General features: G+C 44.6%; 1 protein-coding gene across 1 annotated transcript; it reads right to left on the bottom strand.

Moving 5' to 3' along the window:
- Positions 1–661: 661 nt before the first annotated feature.
- On the bottom strand, positions 662–3,209 carry LOC143728724 (NACHT, LRR and PYD domains-containing protein 1 homolog). The gene is made up of 2 exons (XM_077219564.1): positions 3,067–3,209; positions 662–1,977 (listed from the first exon to the last, which is right to left on the bottom strand). Exons 1-2 carry the CDS (start codon positions 3,114–3,116, stop codon positions 822–824), a joined length of 1,206 nt encoding a protein of 401 aa, XP_077075679.1. The 5' UTR covers positions 3,117–3,209; the 3' UTR covers positions 662–821.
- Between the last annotated feature and the right edge of the window lie 16,351 nt (positions 3,210–19,560).

Raw genomic sequence — 19,560 nt, 5'->3', positions numbered from 1 at the left:
CATATTTCATTTCTGGAAGCCAGGCTACATAAGCAAGCACTGTTACTGCATTCAGATATCGAATACAGACATTAAAGAATACATGAAAAGAACATTTCAGTAATCACACTGGTAACTACTAGCCTGGATGCCAGCCGAACTTAGCCCCGCCCACAACATTTGAGGTTGGGAAGTTCGGTCTGGACTTGATCCGTTGTGAAGCAAGTATGCCTGAACCAAAGCTGTTCGGACCAATCAAATTGTCAGGGAAGGCTTTATATGATGATGGACAGATGATCAACAGTGACGTAACCATCCACTACACCAAAGAGTGCTTGGGTTGAATTCGTTTACAACAGAGAATGGCTGCCGCTGGAGAATTGAGATGTGTAGATTCAGCCGTCGCTTCCGTTATAGAAGATGTAGAAAACATTAATTTTAAAAGAGGAACAGAGAACCGCGATCAAGGCATTTGACGATTGGAAAGATGTTTTTGCCGTCCTTCCTACGGGATTCGGTTGATCCAATTGAGTGCAGAGGCTATTTTTTTCCTGGTTTGGTTGAAACACGCCCCATATTCACAGCCCAATGGAGCAGTATCAGACTCACATTCTGACTAGAATCTGAGTATGATGACGTCAGGCTAGGTAACTACTATAACAAAGTAAAATCTCCAGAGAAGTCATTCAACTCATTTGATATTTAGAAGGAAACATATTGATTAATACCTTGATTATAATCACTCATTATTACATATACATTGAAGCAGCAGTGGATTCCAATCCACCCTTCAGAAGAATATTTCGATAACTTCTGATAAACCCATATGTTTCACAAATTGTTCAAAAGTGGAAAAGCTTCTCTTCCTGAAGAACTGAGATGATTTTAGCTTTCACAGCATCTCCTTGATTGTGTATAATATCACAGATCTTTCTCATGCTCTCCTGACTGTTTAAACTCTGTGTGATTTCTGAATATTGTTCCTCATCAATTAGTTTCTGCTGACACAGTTTATCTGCAATGATCCCAACATTTTTAACCCCCTGAATGAGATCTTGCCAATGCTTATCAAAATATCTTGCTTTATCTGCCTCACTATTCAGATGCGGCTCGTTTATCTTAGGATGAATCAGATCGAGTTCATTTTTCTTAATCGTTGTAGTCCAAACAGTCTTCTGATCCTCTTCTCTGATAAGAGTCACTTGAAGATCATTCTCCAGACGACTGTTGACCTTGAAGAAGTTTGGGAGAGTTTCTCTTCTGAGTGTGATCCCTTCTTTGGGATGGATAGAGGCACCAGGAATGGCAAGAATGTGTGGCGTGTTCATCCGAAATGGCCTTTCAGCTCTGGGATGCTTGATTGGGTAATTTTTCTTTTCATCCTTCTCAACTCTTTCTTTTGAACAATCATCAACCGGAAAAAAGTAGAGATATAGAATGAGAGGATCTTTAGAATACATGTAGAAAAGAAGATCGCAGTGTTCTTCCACTCGCATTATCCGACTTATAATTAATGTTGTAATAGAGAAAGATGGCTGGACAATCTTAGCATGGGATCGGGTCAACTGGACAGGTTCTGTGGTTATTCCCTCGTCTGTTACGGTGAGGACTTTCACAGCATCTTTGAGAGAGGGGTCAGACTCTCCTAAACAGGCGTAATGGGGCAGATGAACTTCCTCCAGTTTCCCTGGGATCACCGTCACGTCAATCACTGGACCGATCCGGTGGCAGTGCAGTCTCTTAAGGTCTGGGTCGAGGAAGCGTCCGTCTACGGTACGGTACTGAAGGCTGACGACACAGTCACAGACCCATCGCATTCTAGTCCTGACACACTCGTAACGGCCAGGGTCAGTGCTGACCCTGAACTTTGACCCTCCTTCATCTGTACAGGCCGACGGCTCAATCTGAAGCCACTGATCAGAATCAGCAATATGGACACAAGACCGGCAATTTAGCAGCGGGTGAATATCCACCCCAGAAAGTTTGGGCTCAGAGAACCTGTGAAGAACCAGAAGAAGGCAGAAGCAAAGAGTCAGGGGGGTTTTATGCACAAACAAGATTCATTGTTGAATAAACTAATAAATAAAACTCGCCGGTGACTTTAACTGCATTAGTAGGGGTGTAACGATATTCAAACCGAACCGAAAAACCGCGATACAGAACCGACGATACGAATCGCGATTCTCTCATGGCGTACCGAACACGCCCCGCCCCGCCCCCTGCTACCCCTCCCAGCCCTGGTTCACTGGACCTCTCATGTCTTATGTGTACACAACAAAGTCAGTTTTGTAGCCTAACCACCATTAACACCATATAATAGCAAGCCCCATGCTGTGTTAATTTCGATAATAAGCAAGGTGTATTCAGACCTTAATGCAACAATAAATGGCGTTTTAGCGCTCTTTGATGTGGCGTGACAGATCACTAGCTACTCATTTCAAGCGGCAGCGTGGAGCGCGAGTAAACGCAATCATCTCTTCCTCAGTTACAAAATAAACATGAATGGACACCTGAAGGTATGTTGAAAGATACAGTATAAGGCATCACAACTCATGTAATCGCTCAATCAGTGTTTCAGCAGTGGAAAGACGTCAATAAAACAGCTTAGTTTTTCACATAGCATTATATTTACCTCAGCAGGCAAGTCATCCAAATGAACTCTTGTACTAAATTAAAGCACTATATTAGCCTATATTAGGCTATATTTTACTTAACCTGTTAGATATCTTGATTATTTAATGTATGTTTAAAATATCTTATATAACCGTCAGTTTTGTGAATCGTTATACCCCTATACGTTAGTAGTTATTTTGTAGTATTTTTCTTACTTTCTAATAATTCAACAGACTGGAGTCAATTATTCCTCACATAATGTATGAAAATTAAATTAAATAAAAAAAAAAATTTTTAAGAAATTATATGAACTGGATTTATTTGCTTCTTCATATGACTAATCGAAAAAGTAATCGACAAATTAAACCATTATCAAAATAATCATTTGTTGCAGCCCTATTAAAAACTCATCTCTCTGTGTGAATTCAGTGTGTTTTAGAGCAGTTAAATCACCACATATATGTTTACACTCACCTGGGGTCAGAGGTCACTGCTTCATCACTGAGTTTAGGAGGTTTATCCATGGATGCGTCACTCTTCACGACACACAGCTGGGATCTAGAGATGAAGATCTCTCTCTGCTCTCACTGTTCTCCATAATGAGAAACTGACTTCAGATCTGCACGTGGAAACAGAGAACAAATCATACATAACATAATTATTGTATATAATACAATTATATAATTATTATAATTACGTATACAGAAGGCTGTGTGTCGAAAATTAGAGCGAAAATGGCGTTACTCTGGTTTAAATGTGTTCCACCAGGCCTGGAAAAATTCCTTGTCAAACTACAGAGTAGCCATTGAAACTGCAAGATCTGGCTATTTCTCAAACATTATTGAGAATAATCAAAGAAATCCCAGGAAGCTCTTTCATACAATTAACAGTCTACTCAAAGCAGATAGTGTCAGTTTTTTGACTTCATCTGACTGGCTGTGTAATGAGTTTCTCAAATCTTTCAGTGAAAAAATCAACAATATGCGCACAAATATTCATACCTTGCAGTCTGCTGATCTTTCAGTTATTACTCCTAGTTTCTCTGGCACTCCTTTATCCAAATTCACTTTAGTACAATCTGAGATGCTCTGCAACCAGGTTTCTAGTATGAAAGCTACCACTTGCATACTTGATCCTATGCCTGGTAGCCTGTATAAATCCTGCTTTGGTCCTTTATGTCCCTCAGTTCTTGCAATAATAAATGACTCTTTATCATCCGGGGAGGTGCCAGCAGCACTTAAAACTGCTGCGGTTACTCCGGTTTTAAAAAAGCAAAATTATCGCCCAATCTCAAATCTCTCATTTCTGTCAAAAATCTTGGAGGGTGTGGTCGCAGCACAATTAAACAAGCACTTAATTGAAAATAAACTATTTGAGCCTCATCAATCAGGATTTCGAAAATTACACAGCACTGAGACTGCATTGGTGAGAGTCGCTAATGACTTACTAATTGCCTCTGACTCCGGCTCCACGTCTATTCTCATTCTCTTGGATCTCAGTTCAGCCTTTGACACTATTGACCATGCCCTATTACTCAATCGCCTCGAACATGTTTTTGGTTTATCAGAGACTGTTCTTGACTGGTTCAAGTCCTATTTCACTGACCGCAGTCAATTTGTTTTTATGGGTGGTTATAGGTCCAAAGTTGCTCTGTTCATACGGGTGTTCCTCAAGGATCAGTCTTGGGTCCTTTACTCTTTAGTATGTACATCTATCCACTTGGTCAATTACTACATTCTCTCAACCTTAACTATCACTGTTATGCTGACGATACACAGATTTATATACATACTAGACCGGGTCAGCAAGTGAACGTTGGGCATCTTTCTAACTGTATTGCTGAGATAAAGACGTGGATGTCCAATAATTTTCTGTCACTAAACGGCTCAAAAACAGAAGTCATGCTCATTGGATCTCCTCATCAACTGCGAAAGGTTGGGTCCCCTACTCTATCTGTTGATGGCGTTGCATTGGAGTTTAAGACCAAATTAAAAAATCTGGGTGTCATATTTGACGCCACACTGTCATTTGAGCCTTTTATCAAAAATACAGTTAAAACATCATTTTATCACCTCAGAAATATAGCCCGGCTACGTCCTATGCTGTCCTTCTCGGTAGCTGAGAAGTTGATAAACTCTTTTGTCTTCTCGCGCATTGACTACTGCAATGGTCTTCTAGCTGGGGTATATAAATCATCATTGGATAAATTGCAATATCTTCAAAATTCAGCTGCTAGAGTACTGTCTGGGGTCAGGGCCAGGGACCATATAACCCCGGTCTTGGAGTGCCTGCACTGGCTACCTGTTAGGTACCGTATTGATTTTAAAATCCTTATGCTGGCCTATAAATCTCTGCACAATCTGGCACCTCAGTATTTGACTAACTTATTAATCCCTTACTCACCACGTCGCAATCTGCGCTCCTCGCAGAGTGGTCTTTTGGTTGTTCCGAAGGCACGGCTTCATACGTGGGGTGACCGAGCATTTTCTGTCTATGCTCCTAAGCTCTGGAATTCTCTTCCGGCCGACATCAGGGAAGCAAAAACTTTAGTGACTTTTAAATCTCTTCTTAAAACATTTTATTTTAGGATTGCTTTTACATTGTCATAATGTTATGTGTTTATTTTTTGTATTTACATTGTCTTACTCTGCTGTTATGTCTGTCTGTAAAGCGCTTTGAGAAAGCTACTTTTAAAGGCGCCATACAAAATAAATATATTATTATTATTATTATAATTATTCCTGTAAGTTCAGTGAAAACAGAAACCTTTGGCTTTTGGCTTGCTTAGTTGGGGACAATATTATTGATCTGCCTGCATTGACACCATTATATGAGAACTGAACTGAGCTGGACGTAGAGGTGGGCGATATATCGTTTAGACGATAATATCCAAATTGTCGTCTGGACGATATGCAAAATTGGGATATCGAATATTTCATAATTTCTACAATCCGACCCCCCCAAACATGAAAAGCGCTGAAGGAAGTTAAAGAGAAAACAAATAACGCACACTATAACCTTCTAAACAATTATATGTAGCGAGTTTAATACTGCAGGGGTTTGTTTGACTGTATTTTATTTTTTGTACAAAATCACGATCGTTCCTCAATTGCATGAGAGTAAGCTGCTAAAGTTAGGCCTGCTAATTTGCGATATACAACTACGAAGTTCTTACCTGTGTGTTATGACGTTTAGGTTGAAGCAACAATCCAAAATCGTAAAGAGAAGGCAAAATATGCGTTGTTTGTGGAAAAATGATTTTAAGTTAAAAAGTTTTTCTTAAATGTCTGTGGCGTCCTCGAGTGGCGAGCTTCGTGATTGCATCATTAGAAAATTGCGTTGTATGAGTCCAAAAGATGGAATACATTTTCCCAAAAGATCGGTTCCGTACGCATTACAAACCGAACCATTCCGGTGGTTGGACCATTTTTCCTGCCGACCAAAATCCGCGCTGGAGCAAACACCACAATGTTGCGCAACATCAACTGGCAAATGTAATGAAAGCGGAACGAAACTCATTATTTTGTGCTTTACGGACCATTTATCATTTCGGACAAATATAAGTGCAGCGCGAGCCGATCTTGAAGCAACACCGTTACTACATAGGAGATCCAGTAAATAAAGCATTTGAATTCGCCACTGAAGTAATAACATCGCTACGAGATCTAGTGAGAAGCGGTACAATTTCTCCATTATTAACTGATCAAACAGCGCTGATGTGGAAACCAGGAGAAACATTGTTCCATGAATGAACTAGTTATAGGTTTTAAGTCCACAGATCATTCACCATGGATTTAATGTAGTAACACTAACTTGTAACCATGGAAGTTTGGCAGAAATATTAAAATGCTTTCAAGTACGTCACACATCTTTTTCCAGCACTTCAAAACTCAAATGTTAGGCTATATGTTATTTACATTTTATTTTTAATGTGATGACCAAAACATTATTTGTTCATCCTTCAAAGATTACCCCCATTTATAAAACTAAAAGTTTCAAGATGTAGGAAAACTCACAATTATTTAAAAATAATTTTTCTATTAATAAATAGGACATTTCTATGGCATTTCTTTATTTTTGCTGTATCGAAAACGTACCGAACCGTGACACCACTGTATCGTATCAAAACAAACCGTGAATTTTGTGAACCGTTACACCCCTATTAAAAATATACAAGAACAATAAAGACTTTGAATAATAAATGACTATTGAATAATATTTTATTATTTTAAAAAGTTTAGGAGTCTTTAAATCAATAATGTCTCATATCTTTATGTACTAGTAATTCTATACAATAATAGGTCAAATGCAGCAAGTCAAAAGACCAACTGGACCTTCTTTACCAGTTTGCACACATTTCTTTGAAGGATTGCAAAAATATCGTCTGAATATCGATATCGAGATATTGAAAAAAAATATTGAGATATTCATTTTTGTCAATATCTCCCACCCCTAGCTGGACGATGACATCATGGTTTACTCTAGAGCGGCTATATATAAATTAACTAAATTAATAACTTTCTTACATCAAAAAGGAACCATCACTGAACTTACTACAAGCTGGACTATGACGCGTTTTTCTTCAAGAAATAAACTGTGTTGCATTATTTTCCTGTTATCTCTGTAAAGCTGCTTTGAAACAATCTGCATTGTAAAATGTGCTATATAAATATAGGTGACTTGACTGTTAGGCTATTATGATCCAATTAAATATTTAATTTTTTTACAAAAATGCAAATTTTTGCTTATTTATTGTATTTATTTTCACATTAAAGGTGGAAAAATACATTTGAATGTAACAATGAAACTTCTCACTAAAGCTGATCATCTGTGAATCGATGCCTACAGAAGCGGTGGTGTTTTAAGTAACTTTAAATGTTTACATGCTACATTTCTATATTTCAGATTGTAAAGAATCTGTAAATTAATCACAACTCCATAACCCAGCTAGCAATTAGGAGCGGGACACTTCCGTAAAACCTGCGGCGCTGTCGGCTGAGTCGTGGCAACCGCAATTAGGCCAATAAAGTCATTTTGCCACCTGCAGGCAGGTACCCTACCGCACATACAACTTTGTTAACTTTTGGCTCGTCTACCAATGGTCTACCCTGAAGGAGGGAACGGAGGACGTAGTCGACGTCGACTGAATTGGGATCACGCTAGGGAGCCTATCATCTTCGATTACTATTGAACGAGCCAATGGAATTTGGCGTGCGTGATTTGCATCACACACTCCGCCCCCGCGGTGTGGGTATAAATACGGAAGTGGATGCACGCACTAGTTGCTTTTCGCTGAGGAGCCGAGAGTAACCCGGGGTCAGCGGTGGTCCAGCGGTAGTGGCAAGGGGACTACGTCCTCCGTTCCCTCCTTCAGGGAACGGTGGGTTGCATACGCAACCAGGACGTTCCCTTTCAGTCGATAACGTCAGACGTAGTCGACGTCGACTGAATTGGGATCACCCTTTGAACACGCCACTAACCCTGCCACCTTCCAGTGCCTAAACCAAAGCCTCCTGATGCCCCCGCAAATTTAAGGCGTGGAAGGACAGGGCTTAGGCCAGGGAAGTCACTGCTGTTCCTACAGGACCACTGGGAGAGCGTTCCCCGTACATTGGAAGGAAGGGACGCTGCGGAAGCCACATCCAACCCAGAGGGAGGTAACGTGGAAAATACACATATGAACTGGGCGGAAACCGGGCAGTCTAACATATGGAATGTCACTGGGGTGGCTCCAGCCTAAGACGGGGGAGACACACCGGACAGTGACGGCAGAGAGACTCTGCCGAGGGAAGACACGGGCTCGCCGCAGGGAGCCGTATCGTGGAAGAATACACATATGGGGTCGCCGTAGGGACCGCAACATATTGACCCAGCCTAACACAGGTTCCACACTGCTTACGAGTGGTAGGCCTAACACCAGACGTTCCGCACGTCCGACGTCGGAGGGGTGTGGAGGAACTCAACAGGGTTCAATTTTAAGGGAACTCAACTGGAGTAGAAAGGCGCACGTATCCAGTCCATAGGAGGGGAATGGCGCAGCAAGCCGACACTTGAACCGGGCTCATGGTGAAACTGGCTTCATGAGAAGGGAGCCCACGGGAAGCAGGGGTTCAACTAGGTGTCGTCCAGCCCCCAACTCTAGAATCTGTTTAGCAAAGCATATCGTCAACGCCCAGGCGGAGCACTTTACACTCATCATAGAGGAGCTCAACACCTAAGTGGACATGTTGCATCTCGGATTTTTACCGAAATGAAGGCAAGCACTAAGTGCAACTTTGCATGGAAACAGCCTCCCCTCTCTGCTGAATTCCAACAGATATTTGTAGAGCTGGTCTGAGGTCTATGGCTTGCATTCTGTACACGTCCAAGCGAACGGACAGAGCAGCCAGGGCTAGATCTGCCTCCTCCAGGACAGCGCTTGCATTTTGCAGGAAAGAGAGCACTGAAGTGAGTAAGCACGCTACCCATTTCTAGGGGGTGCTCGCAGAAGTGATGGTAACTATCACATGCCCTGTGATAGCCACCTGAACCTCCGCGTTCAGATGTAAGACTGCCCGGAATCTCCGGGGGAAGAACGCGGGTGCCATCGTGCCCCGTCCCTGAAAGAGTTTTCAGGGGAAGTCAGGAAGGCTGTCGATGGGAACCAGGTCTAGTGGTGCCAATAAGGGGCAACTATGAAGACCTATTCCTCTCCTGACTCTGCACGTAGGTGCAAGCGACGGGCGCAAAAAGACAGGAGCGTTGCTCAACACAACATGTGAAGATCACTGGGCTTCAGGAGCATCTTCTGCTCAGCACTTGAGTGTGACAAGTTCACTGAGCTTCAGGAGCATTCCTGCTCAACACCTGAGTGTGAAAAACTCACTGAGCTTCAGGAGCATTTCTGCTCAACACTTGAGTGCGGAGAACTTCACTGAGCGACAGGAGCATTTCTGCTCAGCACTTGGGTGTGACAAGTTCACTGAGCTTCAGGAGCATTCCTGCTCAACACCTGAGTGTGATAAACTCACTGAGCTTCAGGAGCATTTCTGCTCAACACTTGAGTGCGAAGAACTTCACTGAGCACCAGGAGCATTTCTGCTCAGCACTGCGTGTGACGAATTCACTGAGCTACAGGAGCATTTCTGCTCAACACCTGAGTGTGATGAACTCACTGAGCTACAGGAGCATTGCTGCTAAACACCTGAGTGCGATGAACTTCACTGAGTTTCAGGAGCAATTCTGCTCAACATGAAGTGTGATGATTAAACTGACTTGAGCGGGCGCAAGGTGACCATGAGTCGCAGTCACTTTTAGAAGGCTCACTGGGGTTAAACGCATTTCTGCGGGCCCCTGGGGCAGCTGAGACCCAGTGTTTGTCCAAGGGTAGTCCGCTCGGTTTACACAAACACTGGCGGAAAGATGAAACCGGGGGGGGGCAACTGAGCGGCCCCGGAATGGTCATGACCCAGCTGGACCCAGGGGATGGAGTCTCCACTTGCCCTGGCTAAAAATGTCGTGAGGCTCGATGGCGGCACGATTGAGTAAAGCGGGAGGAGTGGAACAAAGCGCCCTCAGAAGCGTCTGACTCCAAGGAGGAGGTGACGGGTGAGTTGTGACATGCAGGGGAAGCTTGCGCAACGGTCGCAATGTCTAACAACTCGAGGCACGAATGCCCGTGTAGTCGGGGGTCGCCCAGGCCCCCGTTAAAACACGCCCTTTGTACATGGCCCCTCTGTTGAAGAGGGTTTGGCAGCAGACCGGGATGAACTATAGTCACACAGGGTGAGCTGCTCTGCCACGGTCACCTCGGGACTCGATCATGAAGCTAGCGCTGAAGCGGTCACATATGGAGGAGGCCAAAGGCTGCGACTACCATATACCCCAGGAGCCTCTGAAAGTTCTTTCAGTGGGACCCTTTCTCACTTCAACACCAGCTGAACACATTCTCATTGGAGAGACGTGTTAGACCGAGTCCCTCTCCAAAACTGAAAAAGAGATACTCAGCCCGTGGGCGAGATTACTCTCTTCCAGTTGACCTGAAGACCCAACGGGCTCTGGAGCACTCAAGGGGAAGGACACTGTACTGATACTCCACCCTTAGACGCAACACACAGGATGGCCTGCGGTGTGGAAGGTAGAGATCTGAAGCACATGTCTTTCAGGTCGGAGCTGCAGACCAATCTTGGGCCAAGATGGTCACGACTCACCACCTAGTAGCACGAAGAACGAGTTTGCAACTGGCCTTCGTACCGGCTGGAGGAGCGGCTATATCAAATCCTTCGCCAGCGGGATAAGATAAGCACGCACAAGTCAGGAGCACTGTTCCACACTCGGTGTGATGAATATCACTGAATTTTCAGGAGCACGTCCGCTCAACACCTAATGTGATGATTATCACTGCCTTGAGTGGGGTAGCCGAGCCTGAGGTGGGGCAGCAAAGTAGAGATAGTGGTGTTAGTGTGCAGTGCAACACTTACCTGTCTCCACTAGTGGCAGGGGGACGTGAGAAGGCGGATGACCGGGTCCTCGAACGCCCCAAGCTGCCTGCTGGCGACCAAGGGAAGCTGGGGGATGTAAGGCTGTTACAGGGTCACACCCGCCAGACTGGTCCACTTGGGACTCAGGAATAGAAAATTTGCTCTTTTTCTGAATATGTGGGTACCGCTGACCCCGTTTTTATAGGGGCCAGCGGCGGAACAGACACACACATAACAAAAAACTCCAGCCGGCCCTCCAACCAGCCAGAGGGAGTGGATCGGCGACCACTCCACGAGCAACTCCTCCATCCCTGAGAGCCCGTCCAGGTTCAGCGTTTTCTTTTGCGCTGATGCTTACCACCTGGCTAGGCAGCGCCTGGAGCAGGCTGGGCGCCCCTTCCGCGGCCGGCTCCACGCCGGAACCTGGGTGAAGGCTGCTGCGATGGTCCGGCGGGAGCTGAGGCGGCTGCGGGCGGACGCCCTCGGCGACGAACAGGCGGAGGATCTGAACTTGGCGGGCGGGTGAAGGCAGCAGCGTCCCTCCGAGGCAGGATGTGCCGGATGGCCTCCGTCTGTTTCTGAGCTGTAGAGAACTGTTGGGCAAAGTTCTCCACAGCGTCGCCGAATAACCCAACCTGGGAAATGGGAGAGTCCAGGAACCGAACCTTGTCCGCTTCTCTCATATCGGCCAGGTTGAGCCAGAGATGGCGCTCCTGGACCACAAGTGTGGACATCGCCGAACCGACCGCGCGAGCTGCAACCTTTGCCGCCCGGAGGGCGAGGTCAGTTGCAGTGCGGAGCTCACCCATGAGCTCACGGTCCGAACTTACAGGCTTTAGAGGGGTGACGAGGATCACCTCTCCAGGAAGCGGCCGCCGTTGGGCATAACTGCATCGCAACGGCCCGCTCCACCGGAGGGATAGCCTCGTAACCCTTCACCGCTCCCCCATCAAGGGTAGTGAGGGGGGAGGAGCTACTCAGGCGGTTTCTGGCAGAGAAAGGTGCCATCCATGCCCTCGCAAGCTCCTCATGCACTTCAGGAAAGAAAGGAACCGGGGCGGCGGACTGAGAACCAGTACGGCCCGCCCCGATATACCAATCATCCAACCGAGACGGCTCGGGACACGGTGGAGGCTTCCACACGAGCCCTACCGCCTCGGCGGCCTTTTTCAGCATAGCTGACATTTCTGGATCTGGCTCGGGCAACACTGGTCTACCGGAGGGAGGCAGTGCAGCCGAGTCGTCATCTCCAGAGTTCAGCTCCCCCTCCGATGCTGCGATTGACATCGTATCCCCTGGAGGGGCCCCAAATGACACGGCTGGCCTGTCCATTACAGAGGGACCAGCGGGATCAATGGGGAGCTCCACCGGTTGCGGTGTGAAAGAGGAGTGAGGGACCCACGGGGCCTGGCCGGGCGGATTACCCCTCACTGTGATCCTCAGATCACCCAGCTTGGACGGCACCCCAGTCTTTCTCTGGGAAGGTGACCCAGAGGAAGAACAAGGGCGGGGCCCAGAGGTGGGGACTGCACCAACGCTTTTGACGAAGGCGAGTCTAGATCTCAACACCGAGATGGTCATGTTCCCGCAGTGAGAACATGACTCATCCACGAAAGCTGCCTCGGCATGCTATAAGCCAAAACATGCGACACAACTTTCGTGACCGTCAGAGGGGGATAGTGCCAGACCGCACCCAGAAACGCACGGATGGAATGGCATCTTGAAAAAGACGCACTCACACCCGTGTTGCTCTTTTAGGAAATGGGACCGTCACCAGTGCCGGAGCACACAGGGAATGACCGCGGCAAACACTGAATAGTCTTTCAACCAACAGTGAAGCACTCACTTCTCGCCCTCTAACCAACCATCAACACACAAACAAACAATAGAAATTTGATGCTGTTAAAACAGCAGTTGAGAGCTGAGAAGCTCGCGATCACCGCTGCACCACGCTGTAGAACACCAAAACTCGAGAGGTCTTCCCGTAAGAACACCGACACACTCGCTCGTTGAATACAACAGCACTCTTCAGAGACATCAAAGACGAACGGCTCCGAAGCGAAATGGAACTAGTGCGTGGATCCACTTCCGTATTTATACCCGCGCCGCGGGGGCGGAGTGTGTGATGCAAATCACGCACGCCAAATTCCATTGGCTCGTTCAATAGTAATCGAAGATGATAGGCTCCCTAGCGTGATCCCAATTCAGTCGACGTCGACTACGTCTGACGTTATCGACTGAAAGGGAACAAAATGCTGGCCAAAATATTTTCCTACCGGCCAACATAATTTTTAAGATGTAGACTATAATCCTGTGTTTACTTGGGATGGGATGGGAAGGTAGCCTACATGTACAACAACGTCTTGTTAGCAACATATTGAGTCTGCAATTAATTTTACTGGCCAGCTTTGAATTTCAAATTTTTACCAGCTTATTTGACCGGTGACGTCTTAATAAACTCTGGGCGCTCGGCTCAGATCCTTTTTACCAGTATGAAGCCCATTTCAAAGGTTTCTGCAGCAAGCGCCAAGCACGCATGCTCAGTTCATCACTGGAGTTACGTGTGCACAACTTTGGGTGAGATATCTCAACAACTGACTTAGAATCATCCCTTTTCGATCCTGTACAATTAAGGTGAACTTGAAATAAGTCTTGTGTTCCCTTTCCTTAAAAAGCATCAACATTTCACGCCAAGGATAGTTTCAATCAAGTTCCCTTAACATCCTATATTAACTCTTTAGAACTGTTGCTGAATATGTTGATTATTACCGATCCATTTAAACTTAGTTTGTTTAAGTTAGTTCCTTCGAACTTGTGCTTCCCTCCAGATGAAACGAAAAGAAAGAATTCAGAACTCAAATTTAATTAAGAATTATTATTAAGGACAACAACAGAAAATTATTTATCATGTCCCGTATTTCAAGTTGGGAGTAACTATGAAAGTGGCTCCGACTTTTATGGCGCGAACGAAGCTAGCTACCATTAACACGATCTAGGCCAAGGCAGTTGACTAGTTGGGCTGTTAACTCATGGTTTTCGTTGCAGCTTGGCAAAGAATAAGTCAGAGGGTAATAAGTTAGACGCCATTTTTATTGAATGCAATTTACGTGAATATTATTTTATTAAATTGCATTCAATAAAAATGCACGTTTAGCCTACATAGCGACTGCTTTGTAGGCTAGATGCTATGTAGGCTAAACGCCATTTTTATTGAATGCAATTTACGTGGAAGAAAATAAAGTGTAACAAAATTTTAGCTGGCTTAAGTAGCACTATAGCTAAAACAGGGTTTTTCCTGGGTCAAAATTGGTCTTCGGTGGTGGCCGACAGACATTGCCATCATTTCTTGCCCTCTTTTTAAAAAAAGCTGTGATTTTTACCACTGGATTTCATAGATTTTTTTTTTTAAATCCTTCTTTGCTAGACCTGATAATTATTTTGGTATGTAATCATATCAATATCAAAAAGTAGAATAAAAAAGTAGCATTAAAAAGTTTATTTTAACTAAGTCTAATTTTCTACCATACAATTGAATAAAATTAGCAGCTATAGTTAACTACAACTTGCTTTGCACTGATTTCAATAATGTAGGCTACTAAATAGTGAAATAAACATTAACAAAGATTAATAAATGCTGTAGAAGTGTAGTTTATTAATAGTTAATGTCAACTAATGTAGTTAACTAGAGTTGAATAAATGGAACCTTATTGTAAAGTTTTACCAATTTGTTGTACACAGATTCAGATGTCTTGTGAGTTCAGTGTTGGACAGATCAGTTGTTATAACCATTCATTAAAGTGAATCGGTTAAAATGAGTCAATATAGTTCGCAAATCAGACGAGTCATTAGCGGACCGTGTACGCATTGTGTTATTATCCCGGCAGTTAGGACATCGCACAAGATTTGTGTCAACACAGAAAACGTACTCGGTTACTAACGTAACTTCGGTTCCCTGAGAGTAGGGAACAAGTATTGCGTAGCAAATACGCAATGGGGAAACTCCTTTTCCTCGAAATAATTAAGCAATCATTAAAACGCAGTACAGCTATGCACAGCAAACACAGCAGAGCGTCTAGCTCGCTCATTGGCTGTGCTGCGGCAACTGCACATCCAATGGCTGAGCGTCTCAGATGCACGAACCAATCAACTGACTTGGCACAGAGTACGTCAGAGCGCGCCTGAATAGACGTGGCCTAAGCCTATAAAGATTGCTCATTTCGGCCAATATATCAGGTTTAAATCGACTGAAGCAACACACCTGACAGATTGCAATAGTTTGGCAGGCTACGCAATATTCGTTCCCTACTCTCAGGGAACCGTGGTTACGTAAGCTACCGAGTACGTTCCCTTTCGAGAACGGTCACTTCTTATTCCGTAGCAAATACGCAGTGGGGATGCAATGTAAAACGCCACACATTAGCAACTGGCTGAATAAACTGGAGCCTACAGAACGACCCGAGGCTCGACAGAACAAGCCAAAATAAGTCTCCCAGCATAGTGACACTAACCAGACAGAGTCGGGTTTCATGAATAAAACTGGGCTCATAACAGTCCTAGAACCACTTGTGCTTATGGACAGTAACATGCTAGACAGATAAAAACCAGACACCGTCGGGTCAAATTATCACACAGAGAGGACCCTGGCCTGCAGGCAAGGTACCTCCAGATTTTAAAATCTGACAAACGTGGACGGCGAAGACCAGCCGGCCGCCGCACAAATGTCTTGAATTGGCACCCCACTGGACCAAGCCCACGAAGAGACCATGCCTCTCGTGGAATGGGCTCTAGCGCCTATGGGACAATCCTGGCTCACAGAGGCGTATGCCAGCGAGAGGGCGTCCACTATCCATTTGGATAGCCTCTGCTTCGTGACCGGAACACCTTTAGTGTGGCCACCGAAGCAAACAAAGAGCTGTTCTGACTACCTAAACGGCGCAGAACGATCTAAGTATGTTTTAGAGCCCTAACGGGACAAAGCAGATTAGCCTCCCTATCATCCTCCGAGGGTGGAAGTGCTGATAAAGTAATAACCTGAGCTCTGAACGGGGTTGACAGCACTGTAGGTACATAACCATGCCTTGGCTTGAGAATGACTCTAAAGTAATTTATCCCAAATTCCAGGCAGGAGGGGCTCATGGAGAGCGCCTGTAAATCCCCACACGCTTGACTTATGCCAAAACCAGCAGCAGAGCAGTCTTCAGCGAAAGAGGTTTGAGATCAGCTGGCTGTAGTGATTCAAACGTGGGGCCCTTCAGGGCGCCAAGAACCGTGCAAAGATCCCACGCCGGTACAGTAGGAGGCCTGGGAGGGTTTAACCTCCTGGCTCCTTTTATAAAACAAACCATAAGGTTGTTTCTCCACAATGACTGGCCAGCCACAGGAGCACGGTGAGCTGCCATGGCTGCCACGTATACTTTGACCTGCATCCAAAAGCTCTAGTAAGAAGGAGAGCACCACCGAAACTTTGCATGAGTGGGGCTCAAAATGTCTGGCTGAGCACCAGCCAGTGAATACAGACCACTTCAGAGCATAAAGGCGTCTCGTAGATGGTGCTCTAGCCTCAGTGATGGTATTTAAGACCTTTTCTGGGAGGTCCCCGGATACCTGTTCAGGGGCCATACATGGAGAGCCCATAAGTCGGAGCTAGGGTGCCAGATTGTTCCGTTCGCCTGTGTGAGGAGGTCCTTCCTCATTGGCACTGGCCAGGGAACATTGTCCGTCATCTGTGCCAGCTGGGACATATGCAACTCTCAGGATGCGCAGGTTGGACACAGTTGCATATATAGGACACCACCGACATGTTGTCTGTGCGGACCAAGACGTGGTACCCCCTGAGGTCTGGCAGCAAAATATTCAGGGCTAACCAAACTGCTCTCATCTCCAGGCAGTTGATATGTAAGCTCTTCTCCGGGTTCAGCCAGAAGCCGGAGGCAGGCCTGCCTCGCTTTCCAAGGGACCAGAGCTTCCACACAGAGCTGGTTTACCATAATGTGCACGCGGCCTGACCGCCATGCATGGGCTGGCACACGGCGCTTTAGCCAGTGCTGAAGGGGGCGCATATGCAGTAACCCCAGTTGAAGTAATGACGATGCGGCGGCCATAAGACCAAGAAGCCTCTGAAACTTCCTGAGGGGAACGTGCGCACCTACCCTGAAGGAGGCTTCCAGCTGTTGTATAGAGCAAGGTTATTTTCGTAAAACGAAAACTGAAACTAAGACTAAAACTATCAGTTAAAAAACATTTTCGTTAACTGAAATAAAATTAAAAATTTATAATACATGAAAAACTAAAACTAAATGAAACTAGCAAAAGTTATTGAATTATCAAAAATAAGTATTCGTTTTCGTAATTAATAAGCTCTCATCCCGTGCCGGAAAATCTGACATGGTTCAGTTTAAAACCAAACAGGCTGTATAATATATGTAGCTACCTGTAGATGGCGCTTTATGCATGGGCGGTTAGCTGTGGCTGACTGACAACAACATAAGTTAACTGATAAATACGACAGAGGACAGACATGAATGATGGCAACCGGTAGGAAACAACAGAGTCCTGTTTGGGACTATTTCGAATTTAATTCTGAAACAGGAAAAAGCAAATGCATTGTCACGCGGAATAATACACTTTGTGGTGTTGAAATTAAGGGCAAAAATCCCACAAACCTTAAAGTACATTTGCAAACCAACCATCGTGAAGAATACAAATCCTTCATGGCGAAAGATTCGGAAAGGAAGACTACCATCGATAATGATAAAGTCAACGAGGGTGCTAGTAGTTCTCAAACTCAATTGCAGCACCCGACTCTGACATTATGCTTCCAAAAATCTGAGGTTTGGCCAACAAATTCAAATGAACATAAGAAACGAGAAAAGGCACTGGTAGATTTGTTTATTGAGACTGGCATGTCCACTAGACTGTGTGATTCGGTAGCCTTCAAAACTTTTAATGCTGCCCTGACCGCAGATTCATCACTCCTAGTGCTGCACGGATCAATTCCTTAATTGCGCCTAAAATGCAAACTGCATCTCAGCGAGTAAAAGAAATGCTGAGAGAGACCCGCAAAGTCACTATATGTGTAGATGGATGGAGCAAAAAAGGTTTGACTGCTTCGTTTTTGGGTATCTCTGCATGTTTTTATCATTGCCCATCGAATCAATCGCAGCATGCTTTGCTAAATTTGCGTCGCATTTGGCATCCACACACCGGAGAAGCAATAGCCAATTGCATCGAAAGCACCCCGGACGAATGGGGTATACCAGAGAGCAAAATTTTGCTCATTGTAACAGATAATGGCTCAAACATGATCAAAGCAGTGGAGCTTCTAAAAAAAGCACACAGCGACAGCACAGCACAGAATGATGCTTCGGATAACGTGGATTCTGATGAATCTGAATCAGACTCCCAGGATGAATGTGTTGCTGATGAGGATGAAGGTAAGTTTGATGCTTTTTTACATTTATTTTTTATTAATTGCATTCAAATTGTAATGTTTATCTTTATTGCCATGCAGTGAGATTACATTTGTAGGGTTAAAATGTCCATAGAAAAAAACATGTGCAAAATACATGTTTAAGTATAGCCCTTAAATGTTTTGAACTTTCTTTTATGACAGACTTGTTTCAAGATGGATTCTCGAAATTCCAGCGAATGCCATGCATGGCACATACCTTGCAGCTTGCAGTTAAGGATGCATTGAAAGTTCCTAGTGCAAGTAATGTTCTCAGCAAAGCAAGATCAATTGTTCATGCTATACGGAAGTCCTCAGTGGCAAATGAACGGATGATTCAAAGGTATGCTTTGTGTTTTATATTTAACTTTCTTACACTTAACACACCCACAAACTGGCATATATGGATTATGAGGACTCTCCATAGACTATATTTCATCCCTCATCGCTGTAACTATATTTCATCCCTCTGAAATCGCTGTAACAAGAGCAGACAACTGTTAGAGACGATCAAATCCGGGTTTTAATTAGACAAACAACCACACTTGCATAATACACTTGTTAATACTAATTAAAAATGTAACATGCACAAAGTGTCCTTACAGATACATAAATTTACTTAAGTTGCCTAAATCATTTTAAAGTTTAAAAAGTAAATGTATACAATAACTGATAAGCATCAGAAAAAAACTTAGACAGTCATTAGTTTGTAGAAGGGAAAGATGATATTCTTACATTTTTTGTTTTTTTAAAGGTGTGGACGAACACTGATCCGTGATTGCCCCACACGGTGGAATAGTTCATTTGAAATGATCAAAAGACTGATTGAAACCAGACCTACTCTCAATGAAATCCTAGAAGAGCTTGGGATTGACACTCTTTTGAGCAGTGAATGGACAAAGCTAGAAAATCTCATGAAACTACTGGAACCATTTGCTGCACACACTGATCAACTTCAGACAGATAGCCAGTCCCTATCTGAAGTAGTGCCAGCCCTGCTGAATCTGGAAGCACATCTGCAGCAGACTACCATGGAAAAGCAAACTGTTCAAGTCCTTCTGA

This window comes from Siphateles boraxobius, unplaced genomic scaffold (assembly GCF_051911475.1).
Source record: "Siphateles boraxobius isolate OS27281-9 unplaced genomic scaffold, OSU_SipBor_1 8, whole genome shotgun sequence".
NCBI classification, from domain to species: domain Eukaryota; kingdom Metazoa; phylum Chordata; class Actinopteri; order Cypriniformes; family Leuciscidae; genus Siphateles; species Siphateles boraxobius.
This window is presented reverse-complemented; position numbering and strand designations above follow the sequence as displayed.

Bases quoted from the DNA above. Each gene is read 5' to 3' on its own strand.
- LOC143728724 (XM_077219564.1), bottom strand. From the start codon at position 3,116: ATGGATAAACCTCCTAAACTCAGTGATGAAGCAGTGACCTCTGACCCC. The intron at 1,978-3,066 runs GTGAGTGTAAAC...GGTTCTTCACAG, and splicing joins GCAGTGACCTCTGACCCCAG to GTTCTCTGAGCCCAAACTTT.